Below are 17,189 nucleotides of genomic sequence, written 5' to 3' on the forward strand. Positions count from 1 at the left end.
CGTTGACATTTCACACCGGCTGCAGGAAAGCCGCTGGGGCGTTCAATCAGCCCATTTCCCCGCAAGGGGCTCGAAGCCCAGCGGTTTCGCTTTCGTTACGTCAAATCCACATTGGAAAATTCCGGAATACGCCCCCCCCCCCCTCTACTGCAGGAATCTGTTGTGTTGTCCAGCCTCCTCGGTCCGATCCGGTGACCAGATCCGGCCACTGCCGAGCCCGGGGGGGGGGGGGGATCAAGATCTGTCCGGCGCATTCGCGCCCCCTGGTGGCTCTCCGCAGAGGCGGAGCCGAACCGATTTCTCTTTCCGAAGGCGGCGGGAGGGCAGCGCGGAGGCTGAAGATCGGAAGAGGAGGGGAAGAGCCGGCGAGGAACGGGAGGAAGGCAAGCCTCGGGAACGGAGAGGCCAGTCCGCAGTCGCTCACCTGGGGAGACAGGTAAGGCGCCGGGTGTCCTCGCCGGGCTGCGCGGAGCAGCAGCAGCGGCGGCGCTTCAAGCCCGTTGGGCACCAGACGCTCACTGGGGAGGGGGGCTGAGAAATAAGGACCTCCGGTTTGGTTTTAAGGCAGGTCCGTGTCGCCTTTGCCGACCTGAACAGGGGGATCCCGAAGGGGCTGGGCGATCGAAGGCTGGCCAGCCGCCGCTTTCCTTGCCCCGCGGGTCGGCGGCTGCGGCTCAACTTGTTGCAGGAGTTTGGGTGACTTCTGTGTGTGTTTGCGGGGAGGGGGCTTCGGTGCAGTACGGGGCGTGGGGTGCTCTAGTCTAGGGATCGCTTCTGCCCGCCCGTCGATGCGCCCGGGGCTGCCAAGGGGACCCGATCCCCGTCCAAGTGGCTGCAAGCGCGGCCGAGGGAGATAGGGAGGTGGGCCGAAAGAAAGAAAGAAGGGTGGTTCCCACAGTCCGGCGGTATTTTGGAGAGGAAAGCGCGGACTGGGGCTTCCCTAGAGGGATCTGAAGGGGCAGGTAGCCAACAGGCCGGAAGAAAAATGCCCCCCTCCCTTTTACTACCCTCCCACGAATAAAAAGTTTGAAAACGGCCAGTTGAGGCACGGTATTAAATCCCTCCATTTATTAGAAACGTTTTTATGCCCCGTTTCTACCCGGTCAGGGTCCCAAGGTGGCAGACGTCAAACAAAACCCTTGTCCTTGGTCGTTGAATGGCATGCCCTGGAGTCCCCATTGAAGTTGCAGATGGTTTTTGTTTCTCTCCAGGCCAGTTGGCAACCCAAGGAGGTAGCATTGCACAAGCCTCACGCCAAAGCAGCTCCTTTCTCTTCTTGGCTAATTAACTCCTCTGGGATCTAGCCAGACCTGGCACTGGGGTCTTTTTTGGTCTGTTCAGAGCATACCTGAGCACTCCATTATAGTTTTGACCATTGCAGATCAGGCTGAAACAGATCCATGGCCATATGAAATATCGCACAGCTGAATTATTTGCCTAGATTGCATTATGGGGTCAATAAATAACCTTATTCCATGGTTGAACATCTGAGTATGATATTTGCATTGCATTTTATGAGTTTTTTGTCCAATCTGTACATGATGAGTTTTTTATATATCTTTATGTTTTAGTTTATGCAGTGCTCAGTTTGAAATTAACTACTGAGGAAGGCTTTTAGCCGAAATATGTTTTGGCACTTCTATGTGGAAACAGTTTGTACTTCTTAACCTGTATTTCTATCTTTGGATACTTGTCTCTATATTTTTAAAATGGAATTAGGACTCAGGGAAGCCGAAACATCCCTCTTTCTTTTCACTGCAGAACATCCGGATTTAAGACTATGGAAGAATTTCAGGTCGCTATTCATCAGGGGAAGCTGTCGGATGCCATCTCCATAGTGCAGGCAAAACCGCTGCAGTTTTTTACCGATGTGCCGCTCAGTGTCGCCGTGGTGGGTGAGCCAGGCTCGGGGAAATCCTCCTTCGTCAACAGCATGCTGGGCAAACGCTCTGGTGAACCGGGTGCCGCTGAGACTGGCATCCAAATGACGACTACAAAGGCCAAGGATTACCCCCATCCAACACTCCCACAGGTCACCCTCTGGGACCTACCTGGGCGGGAAGATTCTTTCGTCTCCCACACTGATTGGGTGGATCTGAACCGCTTTGACTTCTTTATCATCGTCGGCTACCAGCGCTTCCGGACCATCCACGCCGATCTGGTCCATGAGATCCAGACAATGGGCAAGAGATTCTATTTCGTGTGGGCCAAAACAGATCTCGACGTGGAGGCATCTCAGAGACGGCAGCCCTCAGGCTATGATGAAGAGAAGGTCCTCCAACGCATCAGGGAGAACTGCATGACGAGCTTGCAGGACGAAAGTGTGATTGGCCCTCAAGTCTTCTTGGTGTCCAACTGGGACTCCCAGAGGTTTGATTTCCCCCTCCTGTGGGAGAAGCTGAAGAGCGACCTCTTGTGGCTGAAGAGGCAAGCGTTCATTTCCAGGCTGCCTTCCCTCTGTGAGCCTGTCTTAGAGAGGAAGAAGGCCATGATGAAGGAGAAGATTTGGCTCAAAGTCCTCTACTCAGGGCTTTTGGGTTTGCTGCCTGTGCCAGGTTTCTCCTTCGTCACTGCAATGTTCTTCTTTGTGAGGTTCCGCTCGCAGTGCTACAGAGTCTTTGGCCTGGATGACCTGTCGCTCACCGTGTTGGCGAGGGATGTCGGGAAGCTGGTGGCGACACTTCAAGAAGTGATGACATCCAGAAAGCTGGTGCCCGTGTTGCTCTGGAGGCTTCCTGACCTCTTCGGTGCTATTCTTATGATTGTGGAATATTTTTGGTGGAATCGCTTCCCCTTAGCTGGCTCCTTGTTGTCAGGAGGCTGTTCGTTTTTCACCACCCACTACATGCTGCGTAGATGCCTAACAGCTGTGAGCAATGACACCAAAAATGTCCTTGCCAGAGCTCTAGAAAGCAAAGAGAGGACATCAATCTAGAGGACACTGATCTAGAGACAGATGCCATCATGGGGCATTCGGTGAAATTGCAATCAGGTCTCATGTCTTCTCATGTTCTCATGTCTTCTCTTTATACAGCCCAGAACCAAATTTAGGCTTTCCGCTTTTGGGCTTTCCTCCCCAAGTTTCCCAGGCTGAAATTCATGATATGCTTTCCACATCTGAGTCTCACTGAGGCAGCCTCCCATCAGGTGTTGAAGTAAAGCAGAGAAATATAATGTTCGCTGATCACCCATGTACTCCTTTCCTCCCCCCCACAACCGCTATGGGCCTGGGCTTAGCACTCACGGAGAGACAATGGTGAAACAAGGAAACAACTTTCTGTGTGCCTACCAAAATCATGGGCATAGTGAGGGAGGGCTGCTCAGGGCCTGGCCTCCAGCCATCATTTCTCTGGAAATCCAGCTAGATTTAGGGATGTCAGTCTCAGGTGGGACCTGGAGACCCCCTGGTTTTGCAGCTCATCTCCAGGCGACAGAAATCAGTTCCCCAGGAGAAAACCGTTGCTTTGTAGTCTTAGACTCCATTGAGTTTCCTCCCTGCCTCTCGTCCCACCTGCCCCCAGCTCCACCCCGAAAGACTCCAGGTATTTCCCAAATCACAGGTGGCAACCCCAGTTAGATTCGAGTCCAGCAGTACCTCAGAGACCAAGAAGTTTTTCAAAATTCCCTTTGTCGGATATCTTTAAATCTCAGGCTGTGAAAAGCTTTTTCATCTCTCGGGCTCTGCTGGGCTGAAATCTAGTTGCAAGCCGACACAGCTGCAACTATCTTCTGGTAAATACGGAGCAGAACTCCCCAAGTTTCCCAGGCTGAAATTCATGATATGCTTTCCGCATCTGAGCCTGACAGAGGCAGCCTCCCATCATGCTTTGCTCCCTTTTTTCAAATCTGCTCCCCATTGGTGCCTGCTTGCTCCTTTCTTTTTGTCGCATCCCTTAGTTCCACCATTCTGTGCCCTCAATCACTCCCCCCAAGTATACTGAGTATGTGTGTAGTTTTTTTCAAGTGGGGTATTGCGTTACAACGCTGCTGTGGTGCAACCTGGAAGACTGCCACTATTTTTGATGTGGAACATATTCTGGCATGCCTCCTCAAACGAATACGAATGTGGACATAACATCCATAGTCCTGCCCATGGAGCATGGCATAAGACAGGAGTAGTCAACCTGTGGCCCTCCAGATGTTCGTGGGCTACAATTTCCATGAGCTCCTGCCAGCAAACACTGACAGAGGGTCATGGGAATTGTAATCCATGAACATCTGGAGGACCGCAGGTTGACTACCCCTGGCATAAGATGTTGAGGAGGCTGAAGCAGCTGAGGAGGCTGGCAGCATCCTGCCAGCTGTTGTGCCACCCGTGGGAGCAGTGGCTGCCTGCCCCCAAGGCCTTGTCAGCAGCTGCATCACCCCCAGGGGCCTAGCTAGCTCCTATGCCACCAACGGGGACCGAGGCAATGTTGGAGGCCACAGCAGCACTGGTGGAGGCCCAAGGTGAAGGTAAACAGGAAGAGGAAGAGGAAGGGGAGAAGGAAAGAGAGAGAGTGTGTGTTTGTTTGGGTTTTCTTGCATGGAAGGGAGGGGGAGGTTGGGAAACCAACAGGTAAGAGGGGAAACAGGAAGGGAAGGGAGTCTGTGTATGTGTGTGTTTGTTTGCCAAGAGGAACCAAGGACGAGGTTGGGAAACCAACAGGAATGGGGCGAAGGGAACAGGAATCGGGGGAAGAGAGTCTCTCTCTGTGTGTATGCGTGTTTGCAAGGGAGGGAGTGGGCCATGACCAAGTAGCCCCACAACAGGTATGTATTCCACATACCCTCTGAGAGTCAGACTGTCGGGGGAATTTTTTTGTTGTTAGAAACAGCTTTGTAGCGCAATCTCCCCAGGTATTTTTTAAGACAGATTGTAAGGAGGGGAGGGAGAATGGTAAGAGGGCAATACATTTATTTGAATAGTCCTCTTTGGGCTAGATTATTCTAATGAGAGAGAACCTCTTGTGGCGCAGAGTGGTAAGGCAGCGACATGCAGTCTGAAAGATCTGCCCATGAGGCTGGGAGTTCAGTCCTAGCAGCCGGCTCAAGGTTGACTCAGCCTTCCATCCTTCCGAGGTCGGTAAATGAATACCCAGCTTGCTGGGGGGTAAATGGTAATGACTGGGGAAGGCACTGGCAAACCACCCCGTATTGAGTCTGCCATGAAAACGCTGGAGGGCGTCACCCCAAGGGTCAGACATGACCCGGTGTTTGCACAGGGGATACCTTTACCTTTACCTAATGTTTTAGATTGTTTTAATGTTGATGTTTGTACTTGTGATTCACTGTATTTGGCCATAAACAATAAACTTAGTTGTATCACATTTATTTTTGTTCGTTTGTCCGGTTATACCCATCACTGCCATGTTTGCTAGCACTCTCTGCATCCCATCCTTGGGTTTTATCTCTCATTTCCCATGTCTAAACTGGGGTCCCCAGCCTTTTTTGAGCTTGTGGGCACCTTTGGGATTGTGACATGGGATAGTGAATGGAAACACAAATTGGCTGTGGGAACAGGTGGAGCCAACCACAGAATGGCTGCCAGAAGAGGCGGAGTCAGCCACAAGGTGGTTATCCTCCTTTGCTCCCAGGCACACTTGGGAGGAAAAGAACCCTAGAATCATAGAATCATAGAGTTGGAAGGGGCCATACAGGCCATCTAGTCCAACCCCCTGCTCAACGCAGGATTAGCCCTAAGCATCCTAAAGCAGTGGTCCCCAATCTGCGGGCCGCGGCCCGGAGCCGGGCCGCAAAGGCCATGGCGCCGGGCCGCGGCTCCCTCTCCCCGCCCCCCCCGCAGTAAAAAATTTCCCAGGCCGCAGACTTGCGGCCCGGGAAGCTTCTTACTGCGGGGAGGGCGGGGAGAGGGAATCAGGGCCGGGCCGCGCCCGCGCGGCCCGCAGGTGCGGCCCGATCCACGGGTGCGGCTCGCGGGCGCGGCCGGGCGCGGCTCGTGGGCGTGGCCCGCGCTGTCCCTGCGGGCGCGGCCCAATGCCCTGCCGGTCCCCAGCCTAATAAAGGTTGGGGACCACTGTCCTAAAGCATCCAAGAAAAGTGTGTATCCAGCCTTTGCTTGAAGACTGCCAGTGAGGGGGAGCTCACCACCTCCTTAGGCAGCCTATTCCACTGCTGAACTACTCTGACTGTGAAATTTTTTTCCTAATATCTAGCCTATATCGTTGTACTTGAAGTTTAAACCCATTACTGCGTGTCCTCTCCTCTGCAGCCAGCAGAAACAGCATCCTGCCCTCCTCCAAGTGACAACCTTTCAAATACTTAAAGAGGGCTATCATGTCCCCTCTCAACGTCCTTTTCTCCAGGCTGAACATTCCCAAGTCCCTCAACCTATCTTCATAGGGCTTGGTCCCTTGGCCCCAGATCATCTTCGTCGCTCTCCTCTGTACCCTTTCTATTTTATCTACATCCTTCTTGAAGTGAGGCCTCCAGAACTGCACACAGTACTCCAAGTGTGGTCTGTCCAGTGCCGTATACAATGGGACTGTGACATCTTGTGATTTCGATGTGATGCCTCTGTTGATACAGCCCAAAATGGCATTTGCCTCTTTTACGGCCACATCACACTGCCTGCTCATGTTTAGTTTACAATCCACAAGTACCCCAAGGTCTCGTTCACACACAGTGTTACCTAGAAGCGTATCCCCCATCCAGTAGGCAACCCTATTTCCCCATGATCCTCATGGGAAGGAGGATAACATTCAAGGTAGTTTACATAGCTCAGAGAAAATCCTTATGCCATTGCTTCCATGGCCACACAGGAAAACAGCACTGGGAAGAAAATCTGGGCATTCATCTCTCAAGAGAGAACAAAAGAAATTTCCTGAGCTTGGGGACTTCCACAGGGCATGAGAAGGGAGGACAGTTGACTCCAACACAAATGTGAGGATCTGGGTCACGGATCCCCAACCAGGGCCTCTTCTGCATGATGGATACGCTGATGAAAACTCACTAAATACATCGTTGTTTTTCTGATCTCTGCACAGAAGAGTGAATTTTTACTCCACAAAACTGATTTTGCTCTGCATAGTGAACTGCCTCTTGGGTGCTTTAAGCGTCTTTTAAGCGTTGTTTCTGAAAGAGGCTTTTCACCAATTCACTTCTCTCCTGCCTGCCTGGGGTGGTAAAGGCCAGCCGATGAGAAGCACAGATTGCCTGCTGGCATGGAAGAGGCTCTACAAGAAAGAACCTCATGGAGAGCACATATTACATTGATTTTTCTTATCCCATCCTAAATCACTCTTTAATTATTTAAATGTAAATGCACATTTATGGTAAGGGTATTCCATCTTGTCTTCAGGGAGGAAAACAAGCATGGCACAGGGTGGTGTGGTGTTCTGGTTAAGATGGTGGCTTTTAATCTGGTGAGCTGGGTGTGGTTTCCCACTCCTCCACATGCAGCCAGCTGGATGACCTTGGGCTCATCGCATTCCTGATAGTGCTGTTCTGACTGAGCAATCCTGTTAGACGTTCTCTAAGCTCCACCGACCTTACAGGGTGTCTGTTGTGGGGAGAGGAAGGGAAGGTGCCTGTAAGCTGCTTTGAGACTCCTTGGGTAGAGAAAAGCGGCATATAAAATTCTTCTTTGTCGTCTTCTTCTTAGGTGACTGGATCTGGGCCTTGAGTATCCATTATTGTCTCCCAAACAGTTTCCTTCACTCTATCTTTGTCTATAGGATGAAGGGGTTAGGGACATCCCACAGGCCAAAAGCCCTTTGGCTCTCACACTTCAGCGTGCACCAATGGTTCACACCTCTGGCAAGGAGGACCCTTTTAGCTAACAGAGTCACAGCCCAGCACAGAGCAGGGCTTACTTCCTCAGCAGCATATTTCCTCAGTCAGCTACAAATAAAAGAACAACACTTAATGGAAACCACTCTCCAGAAAGCTACAAACGACCCACAAATACTGTGGGCCATTCCGCACCAGGATCTATGTGGCAAATTGGTTGCGGGACGAAAAAACATCATTTTAAATTGTGGAATTCGTTGTTACGCATACCTGGCTTTGTAGTGGCATCCAGTTGCGTTTCTATCGTTTCCCACAGGTTTCCGGTCTCGGCAAAAATCACTAGCCAGGAAGCGATATTGCCAAGCAGCCAATGGGCGGCCATTATCATGCTCCCAAAAAGCCCCTTTCCATTTAAGGAAGTTTAAAAAACACACACACACTGCAACGAATCTGTGTTGATTCATTGCAACAGAGAGACCCATCTAGCTAGCAGGTGGTGTTTGAGCTGCCGTTTCATCGTTGCCACGCTCCCCCCGAGTGAAAAAAAAATTAACCCCCCCCCCCGGCAGGGGGCGCGATTTTCGGCCGAAAATACACTGAAAAATAAAGGGAAAATAAAACAGCAAACGGGGCTGTGTGTTGTTTCGTGCTTGGTGACTTAAGACAGCTCTACAGCCAGGGAAGCCTCACTGGGTAAATGAAGGCTCGCCGGTGCGTTGATCTCCGCTCGCTCAGAGAAAAAAAAATGGCGATTGCTTCACCGGAAGATCAGAGGAGAGAGCCAGGGGGAGGAACTTTGCAGAAACCGCAACAATGGTAGCACACAGAACTTTCCCGCTAGTGTTGCAGATTGGTTGCAAGAGTGTAGCGCTTTCCGGAGGATGAATCCACTTTTTGGGATTTCCCTGAAAGTGCTACAACGAAGCGCTTCTTGCGGATCGGTTTCAGGAATGTTGCAGATTGTCGACGACGTTGTGCATAACAGCAAAACAATAGTGATTTCAATTTGTAACCATTGTGCTATTTTGGACGAGTGCGGAATGGCCCTGTGTGCCCAACACGGGGGGGGGGGGGGAGAGAGAGAGAGAGCAGCCTCAATTAAAAGGCAAAAAAAAGAAAAACCGTCACCGTGCTGGCAACTCTCCATGTGCTCCTTGCCTTCTTCCCAGCTGCTCATCTCCACTCATGGCCTGGCAATGCTGGTGGGGGAGATCTCTCCAAATGCACTGATGTCACTAACCTGCTGTGGGGGGACTGCACTTACCTGAACCACAAAAGAGCATCCAACATGCTGACGTCACACAGAAGGGACATCAGCATGTCAGAGACCTCAGGGGATGATGCTCTGGCTTTTTGTGGAACTGTATGGTAATGAAGCTAACTTACCATAGAGATTTGCCCAAAAACTAGGGTGATGGCCCTCCTGGTGACCCCAGCATGCTGACGTAATGTCTGGGTGATGTCAGCACACCAGATGCTCTTCTGGATCCTCGTGAATGCAGAGGGGAGTGCAGGAAGCCCCCCCCTCAAAAACAAATTTTGGCCATTGCACATGAAGTGTGAAAAAGCATGCATGTGCTAGTTCCAAGGGGTGGTGTTAAGGGTGGTGTCAAGTCCATTGCTCATTGTAAATCATTCTTCTGGGTAGTATGGAGCAAGACCAGCAGCGACCTCCAGCAACCCCTTTTTTCCCTACACCCCTTTTGGGTTTTGATTGGCAACAGTTTAATAGGTATTAGGTTTTATAGTGGCAGGAGATGGCCCCTCTTCTCTCTGTACATTTCTAACCTATGTTCTAGGCCAGGGGTAGTCAAACTGCGGCCCTCCAGATGTCCATGGACTACAATTCCCAGAAGCCCCTGCCAGCGAATGCTGGCAGGGGTTTCTGGGAATTGTAGTCCATGGACATCTGGAGGGCCGCAGTTTGACTACCCCTGTTCTAGGCTCTGCCATTCTCAGCATACGGTGGTCCGGAGCAAACAAATGTGAAAGTTCACAGTAGTTCACTCCAGAAGGGGGGCACACATTAAGGATGGCAGGACCCTGCCCTACAGGTTGGCAAGCTGTTATGAACAACCAGCGGCACACATACCTGTGTTCTCTACCTCAAGATAGTCAAAAGCGCACTGTAAAATGGGTAGGCCTGTCTTTAAAAGAAAATAAAATGTACACTGTAAGCGTATTTGGATGGAGAGTCATGAGATACCAGCGTCATGACCTGGAGGCAGGGCACAGCAAACCAATTCTGAGCGTCTCTTGCCTTGGAAAGCCCACTGGAACGCCATGAACTAGCTACAACTTGATCGCAAGAAGAACCAAAACTAATAGCAAATGAACGAATGCTGTGCCCAGTGGTCCCTTTAAGGCCAACAAAGTTTTATTCAAGGAGTCTACATGTATGTACGACCATGCACCCAAAAGCCTCTGCCCTGAATAAGGCTTTGTTGGCCTTAAAGGTACCTCTGGAATAAAACTTTGTTCTACAAGCCAAAGCTAGCAAGCATATTTTTTAATTTCAACATAAGTACAATTTGCCAGGTACCCCCAGATGTCCCTCCAAAGTGGGACAATCTGATCACCTTAAACAAGGGGCAACCTCCTCCCATCTGCCAGCAGGGCACTTTAAGAAAATCCCAAGAGCTGAGAGGCTCTGCCTTGTGGCAGGGGGAGCTGGAGTTGCTAGTGCAGTGGGGGCCAAACAGTGGCTCTCCACATGCCTGTGGACTACAATTCCCATTAGCCCCTTCCTTTGCTGGCAGGGGCTCATGGGAATTGTAGTCCATAGGCATGTGGAGAGTCATCACTTAGCCACATCTGCACTAGAGCATGTCTTCTTTAGATGTTCTCTTTATGAGGCACCTTGCTCTAATACAGAATTTCTTCTGCTCAGGGATGTAATGGGCCATATTGACCAAGAAAAAACTAGGACCCATTCTGCACACACTGGATAATGTACTTCCAGTGCACTTTAGAAGTAGATTATTGTGTTCCACACAGGAAAATCCAGCAGAATGTGCTACTCTATGCAAGCAGATAGCCAAATTCCGCACAACAGCCATAAATGAAATGATCAGTCACAGCAACTTACCCTATGTTCCATTTAAGTAGCGAATAGAAATTCTGGTTTTCTTTTAAAATAAAAATGTGTAGCCTATATATATAACATCTCAGTATATTTTCTCAATACTGCATGACTCCTGCATTAATTTGCTTCTCGCTTCTATTTCCTGGTATTACTCTATAGCAGGGCTAGTCAACCTGTGGTCCTCCAGATGTCCATGGACTACAGTTCCCATGAGCCCCTGCCAGCATTTGCTGGCAGAGGCTCATGGGAATTGTAGTCCATGGACATCTGGAGAACCACAGGTTGACTACGCCTGCTCTATAGTACCTGGCATTATGCTATATTCGCATCACATCAAAACTAGATTCTATTGCTCCAACAGGGGGACCCACCTGAACCTAACAGCAAATGAATGCGATAAGGATTCGGATCTGAAATAGAAATCCAAGCGGTGCCAACAGACCAGCTGCAGACTCTCCAAGGCTGCCAAACAAGGTTGTTTTTCGCTAGAGGCGGCCGCGCGACACCATTGACATTTCACACTGGCTGCAGGAAAGCCGCTGGGGCGTTCAATCAGCCCATTTCCCCGCAAGGGGCTCGAAGCCCAGCGGTTTCGCTTTCGTTACGTCAAATCCACGTTGGAAAATTTCGGAATGCGCCCCCCCCCCTCCCTCTACTGCAGGAATCTGTTGTGTTGTCCAACCTCCTCGGTCCGATCCGGTGACCAGATCCGGCCACTGCCGAGCCCGGGGGAGGGGGGGGGGATCAAGATCCGTCCGGCGTTTTCGCGCCCCCTGGTGGCTCTCCGCAGAGGCGGAGCCGAACCGATTTCTCTTTCCGAAGGCGGCGGGAGGGCAGCGCGGAGGCTGAAGATCGGAGGAGGAGGGGAAGAGCCGGCGAGGAACGGGAGGAAGGCAAGCCTCGGGAACGGAGAGTCCAGCCCGCAGTCGTTCACCTGGGGAGACAGGTAAGGCGCCGGGTGTCCTCGCCGGGCTGCGCGGAGCAGCAGCGGCGGCGCTTCAAGCCCGTTGGGCACCAGACGCCCACTGGGGAGGGGGGCTGAGAAATAAGAACCTCCGGTTTGGTTTTAGGGCAAGGTCCGTGTCGCCTTTGCCGACCTGAACAGGGGGATCCCGAAGGGGCTGGGCGATAGGGGGCTGGCCAGCCGCCGCTTTCCTTGCCCCGCGGGTCGGCGGCTGCGGCTCAACTTGTTGCAGGAGTTTGGATGACTTCTATGTGTGTTTGCGGGGAGGGGGCTTCGGTGCAATACGGGGCGTGGGGTCCTCTAGGGATCGCTTCTGCCCGCCCGTCGATGCGCCCGGGGCTGCCAAGGGGACCCGATTCCCGTCCAAGTGGCTGCAAGCGCGGCCGAGGGAGATAGGGAGGTGGGCCGAAAGAAAGAAAGAAAGAAAGAAAGAAAGAAAGAAAGAAAGAAAGAAAGAAAGAAAGAAAGAAAGAAAGAAAGAAAGAAAGAAAGAAAGGTGGTTCCCACAGTCCGGCGGTATTTTGGACAGGAAAGCCCGGACTGGGGCTTCCCTAGAGGGATCTGAAGGGGCAGGTAGCCAACAGGCCGGGAGAAATATGCCCCCCTCCCTTTTACTACCCTCCCACGAATAAAAAGTTTGAAAACGGCCAGTTGAGGCACGGTATTAAATCCCTCCATTTATTAGAAACGTTTTTGTGCCTCGTTTCTACCCGGTCAGGGTCCCAAGATGGCAGACGTCAAACAAAACCCTTGTCCTTGGTCGTTGAATGGCATGCCCTGAAGTCCCCATTGAAGGGCAAACGGTTTTTGTTTCTCTCCAGGCCAGTTGGCAACCCAAGGAGGTAGCATTGCACAAGCCTCACACCAAAGCAGCTCCTTTCTCTTCTTGGCTCATTAACTCCTCAGGGATCTAGCCAGACCTGGAACTGGGGTCTTTTTTGGTCTGTTCAGAGCATATCTGAGCACTCCATTATAATTTTGACCATTGCAGATCAGGCTGAAACAGATCCATGGCTATATGAAATATCGCACAGCTGAATTATTTGCCTAGATTGCATTATGGGGTCAATAAATAACCTTATTCCATGGTTAAACATCAGAGTATGATATTTGCATTGCATTTTATGAGTTTTTTGTCCAATCTGTACATGATGAGTTTTTTATATATCTTTATGTTTTACTTTATGCAGTGCTCAGTTTGAAATTAACTACTGAGGAAGGCTTTTAGCCGAAATATGTTTTGGCACTTCTATGTGGAAACAGTTTGTACTTCTTAACCTGTATTTCTATCTTTGGATACTTGTCTCTATATTTTTAAAATGGAATTAGGACTCAGGGAAGCCGAAACATCCCTCTTTCTTTTCACTGCAGAACATCCGGATTTAAGACTATGGAAGAATTTCAGGTCGCTATTCATCAGGGGAAGCTGTCGGATGCCATCTCCATAGTGCAGGCAAAACCGCTGCAGTTTTTCACCGATGTGCCGCTCAGTGTCGCCGTGGTGGGAGAGCCGGGCTCGGGGAAATCCTCCTTCGTCAACAGCATGCTGGGCAAACGCTCTGGTGAACCGGGTGCCGCTGAGACTGGCATCCAAATGACGACTACAAAGGCCAAGGATTACCCCCATCCAACACTCCCACAGGTCACCCTCTGGGACCTACCTGGGCGGGAAGATTCTTTCGTCTCCCACACTGATTGGGTGGATCTGAACCGCTTTGACTTCTTTATCATCGTCGGCTACCAGCGCTTCCGGACCGTCCACGCCGATCTGGTCCATGAGATCCAGACAATGGGCAAGAGATTCTATTTCGTGTGGGCCAAAACAGATCTCGACGTGGAGGCATCTCAGAGACGGCAGCCCTCTGGCTACGATGAAGAGAAGGTCCTCCAACGCATCAGGGAGAACTGCATGACGTGCCTGCAGGACGAAAGTGTGATTGGCCCTCAAGTCTTCTTGGTGTCCAACTGGGACTCCCAGAGGTTTGATTTCCCCCTCCTGTTGGAGAAGCTAAAGAGTGACCTCTTGTGGTTGAAGAGGCAAGCGTTCATTTCCAGGCTGCCTTCCCTCTGTGAGCCTGTCTTAGAGAGGAAGAAGGCCATGATGAAGGACAAGATTTGGCTCTATGTCCTCTACTCAGGGCTTTTGGGTTTTCTGCCTGTGCCAGGGTTCTCCTTCGTCATCGCAATGTTCTCCTTTGTGAAGTTCCGCTCGCAGTGCTACAGAGTCTTTGGCCTGGATGACCTGTCGCTCACCGTGTTGGCGAGGGATGTCGGAAAGCCGGTGGCGACACTTCAAGAAGTGATGACATCCAGAAAGCTAGTGCCCGTGTTGCTCTGGAAGCTTCCTGACCTCATGGGAGCCATTCTGATGATCGTAGAATACTGTTTGTGGAATCGCTTCCCCTTTGCTGGCTCCTTGTTGTCAGGAGGCTGTTCATTTTTCACCACCCACTACATGCTGCGTAGATTCCTAACAAATGTGAGCAATGACACCAAAAATGTCCTTGACAGAGCTCTAGAAAGCAAAGAGAGGACATCAGTCTAGAGGACGCTGATCTAGAAACGGATGCCATCATGGGGCATTCGGTGAAATTGCAATCAGGCCCAGGAAGAAGGATCCTGGGTTGTTGATGCCGTCTTTGCAAGCTGGCTCCGTGTGGTGTACAAAGATATAAAATATACAATAACAGTAGGTAAAATTAAATTTAGAATTGATTTAAACAGTTACTAGTGTCAGGAAGTTGGCTAAAACCCAGCACACACCCCCTTTTCTCCAAGATCAATCTGGGAGACCGAAGACATTTACTGTTGTTTTGACAAACATTCCCTCATTTGAACCCAAATATAATTGATTCTCCCTTCTGCTTAGAGGACATCCACGTTCCTAGCAGAGAGAAAAGGAAAACAAGGCATAAACCATCTACTCAGGGAGAGACCCTGACACAAACCTTGATGGGGGGAATGGTGCTAAGAGATCAGAGGGAAAGAAAAGATTTAAAAGGGGGTAGGGAGGAATATAATATCTGCAAAATGTATCGAGTCAACATCGGCTTGCTCTCTTAAATCTATGCCCAATTCGTAATGGTGAAATAAAATAACAAGGAATTGTGTATCTGTTCAGTGTGCCAGCTTGGGAGAGAAATTTGAGAACTCTCAGGCTCCCATCAAGAGTAATGTTCTTCATAAAATTGTTTCCTGTGTAAGCAACAGACTTGAGTGAGTCTTCTCTCTCCCAGATTCATATGGGGTGGGGGTTTGGTACTGAGATTTAGCAAACTTAAACTGGCAGGCACAGTTGTTAGGCACAGAATTCCACATCTGTTTAAAACAAAAACCCAAGTATCTAGACCACATGATTAAAAACAGGGTCAAAGTCCTCATAAATGATCTGCTAATTTTCCGATCCCAACTTGATGCCAAGAAAAAAAACTTGTTTCTGTGACCCATGTAAATTATGCAAGCAGATGATATATTTGAACAGTTTCTCTTTTTTTGCATAATTGTGTTCTGGATTTTCTAATAATGATGTGAGTCAGTGAAATCTAGAATTTGGGATTTAATTTGAGGGTGGGATGAGCAGTATAAAAGAAATACTGCTTTTGAAAGCTATTGCAACTAGAGAGAAAAGACCCTCCATGGCCCAGTTTGCCCCTTCCAACTTCTGAATGTCCACAATATGCAAATAGCTCCCCCAATCATATGATCCTCATAAATAATTACTTATTTAGAAAGAATAAAGGAGCATGGATGTTAAAATATCCCCTATGAATTTTTGTTTAATAATGTGTAGAGAAAAACCAGAAGCATGTGGAAATGTTATAAAAACCAGGCATGACTTTATTTCTCAGTTTTATTGGTAACATTTGTAGCAGCTTTCTTTTCCCCTTTCTGATTGTAGTATGCCTGTTAACTTTACAAGAGATGATTCAAATAAAATACTTCTTCCAATGACATTTGGGTCATCATTGCAGTAACAGTAGGTTGTTTTGTCATGGCAAGGGTTCACTCATTTATTTTATTAACAAGATTTATACCCCATCTTTGCACCCATGTTGGGGCCAGCAGATCTGGATAAAAATACATAATCAGATAAGGTAAAACCAAAATCAACACATAAAGGTAAAGGTATCCCCTGTGCAAGCACCGGGTCATGTCTGACCCTTAGGGTGATACCCTCTAGCGTTTTCATGGCAGACTCAGTATGGGGGGGGGGTTGCCAGTGCCTTCCCCAGTCATTACCGTTTACCCCCCAGCAAGCTGGGTACTCATTTTACCGACCTCGGAAGGATGGAAGGTTGTGTCAACCTTGAGCCGGCTGCTGGGATCGAACTCCCAGCCTCATGGGCAGAGCTTTCAGATTGCATGTCTGCTGCCTTACCACTCTGTGCCACAAGAGGCTCCTAAATCAACACATACATACACAGAAACATTTCCAGTACACTCAGAGAAGAAATGTGAAGCTGCAGCAGACAGTTTCTCAGTCTAAATTCTCCCCATTGTGAAAACTGAATAAAAGGGACCGTGCCAGAGCCTCCTACCTGGTTAATATCTCCCCCCATAATCTCAGAGTAGCCCTCACGTCAATATGATTTCAAACAGCTTTGCTAGCTGGATGCTCCTCCCAAGTGCTGCTGCCTTCTTTTCCAGAGGACCTTCCACACTAAATGTTCTCTTGGCTTCTCTTTATACAGCCCAGAACCAAATTTCTCTCAGACCGTTTCCGCATTAGGAAACATACGTTGTTCTAGCCTCACTTTTGATTTACTTTGGATGCTTGAAGTCAACTTTAGGCTTTCCACATTTGGGATTTCTCCCCAAGTTTCCCAGGCTGAAATTCATGATATGCTTTCCACATCTGAGTCTCACAGAGGCAGCCTCCCATTCAGGTGTTGAAGTAAAGCAGAGAAATATAATGTTGGCTGATCACGCCATGTACTCATGTCCTCCCCCCACACACACCCGCTATGGGCCTGGGCTTAGCACTCATGGAGGGGCAATGGTGAAACAAGGAAGCAACTTTCTGTGTGCTACCAAAATCATGGGCATAGTGAGGGAGGGCTGCTCAGGGCCTGGCCTCCAGCCATCATTTCTCTCTGGAAATCCAGCTAGATTTAGGGATGTCAGTCTCAGGTGGGACCTGGAGGCCCCCTTGGTTTTGCAGCTCATCTCCAGGTGACAGAAATCAGTTCCCCAGGAGAAAACCGTTGCTTTGTAGTCTTAGACTCCATTGAGTTTCCTCCCTGCCTCTCGTCCCACCTGCCCCCAGCTCCACCCCCCAAATCACAGGTGGCAACCTCAGTTAGATTCGAGTCCAGCAGTACCTAAGAGACCAAGAAGTTTTTCAAAATTCCCTTTGTCGGATATCTTTAAATCTCAGGCTGTGAAAAGCTTTTTCATCTCTCGGGCTCT

At 49.7% G+C, this 17,189-nt stretch overlaps 2 protein-coding genes across 2 annotated transcripts; both read left to right on the forward strand.

Moving 5' to 3' along the window:
* Positions 1–268: 268 nt before the first annotated feature.
* On the forward strand, positions 269–5,301 carry LOC143837256 (interferon-inducible GTPase 5-like). The gene is made up of 2 exons (XM_077336868.1): positions 269–436; positions 1,762–5,301. The coding sequence occupies exon 2, from the start codon at positions 1,781–1,783 to the stop codon at positions 2,933–2,935; it is 1,155 nt and encodes a 384-aa protein (XP_077192983.1). The 5' UTR covers positions 269–436; positions 1,762–1,780; the 3' UTR covers positions 2,936–5,301.
* Positions 5,302–11,594: 6,293 nt separating this feature from the next.
* Positions 11,595–15,731, forward strand: LOC143837257 (interferon-inducible GTPase 5-like). Its single transcript, XM_077336869.1, has 2 exons — positions 11,595–11,762; positions 13,152–15,731. Exon 2 carries the CDS (start codon positions 13,171–13,173, stop codon positions 14,323–14,325), a length of 1,155 nt encoding a protein of 384 aa, XP_077192984.1. The 5' UTR covers positions 11,595–11,762; positions 13,152–13,170; the 3' UTR covers positions 14,326–15,731.
* The last annotated feature ends 1,458 nt before the right edge of the window (positions 15,732–17,189 follow it).

This window comes from Paroedura picta, chromosome 5 (assembly GCF_049243985.1).
Source record: "Paroedura picta isolate Pp20150507F chromosome 5, Ppicta_v3.0, whole genome shotgun sequence".
NCBI classification, from domain to species: domain Eukaryota; kingdom Metazoa; phylum Chordata; class Lepidosauria; order Squamata; family Gekkonidae; genus Paroedura; species Paroedura picta.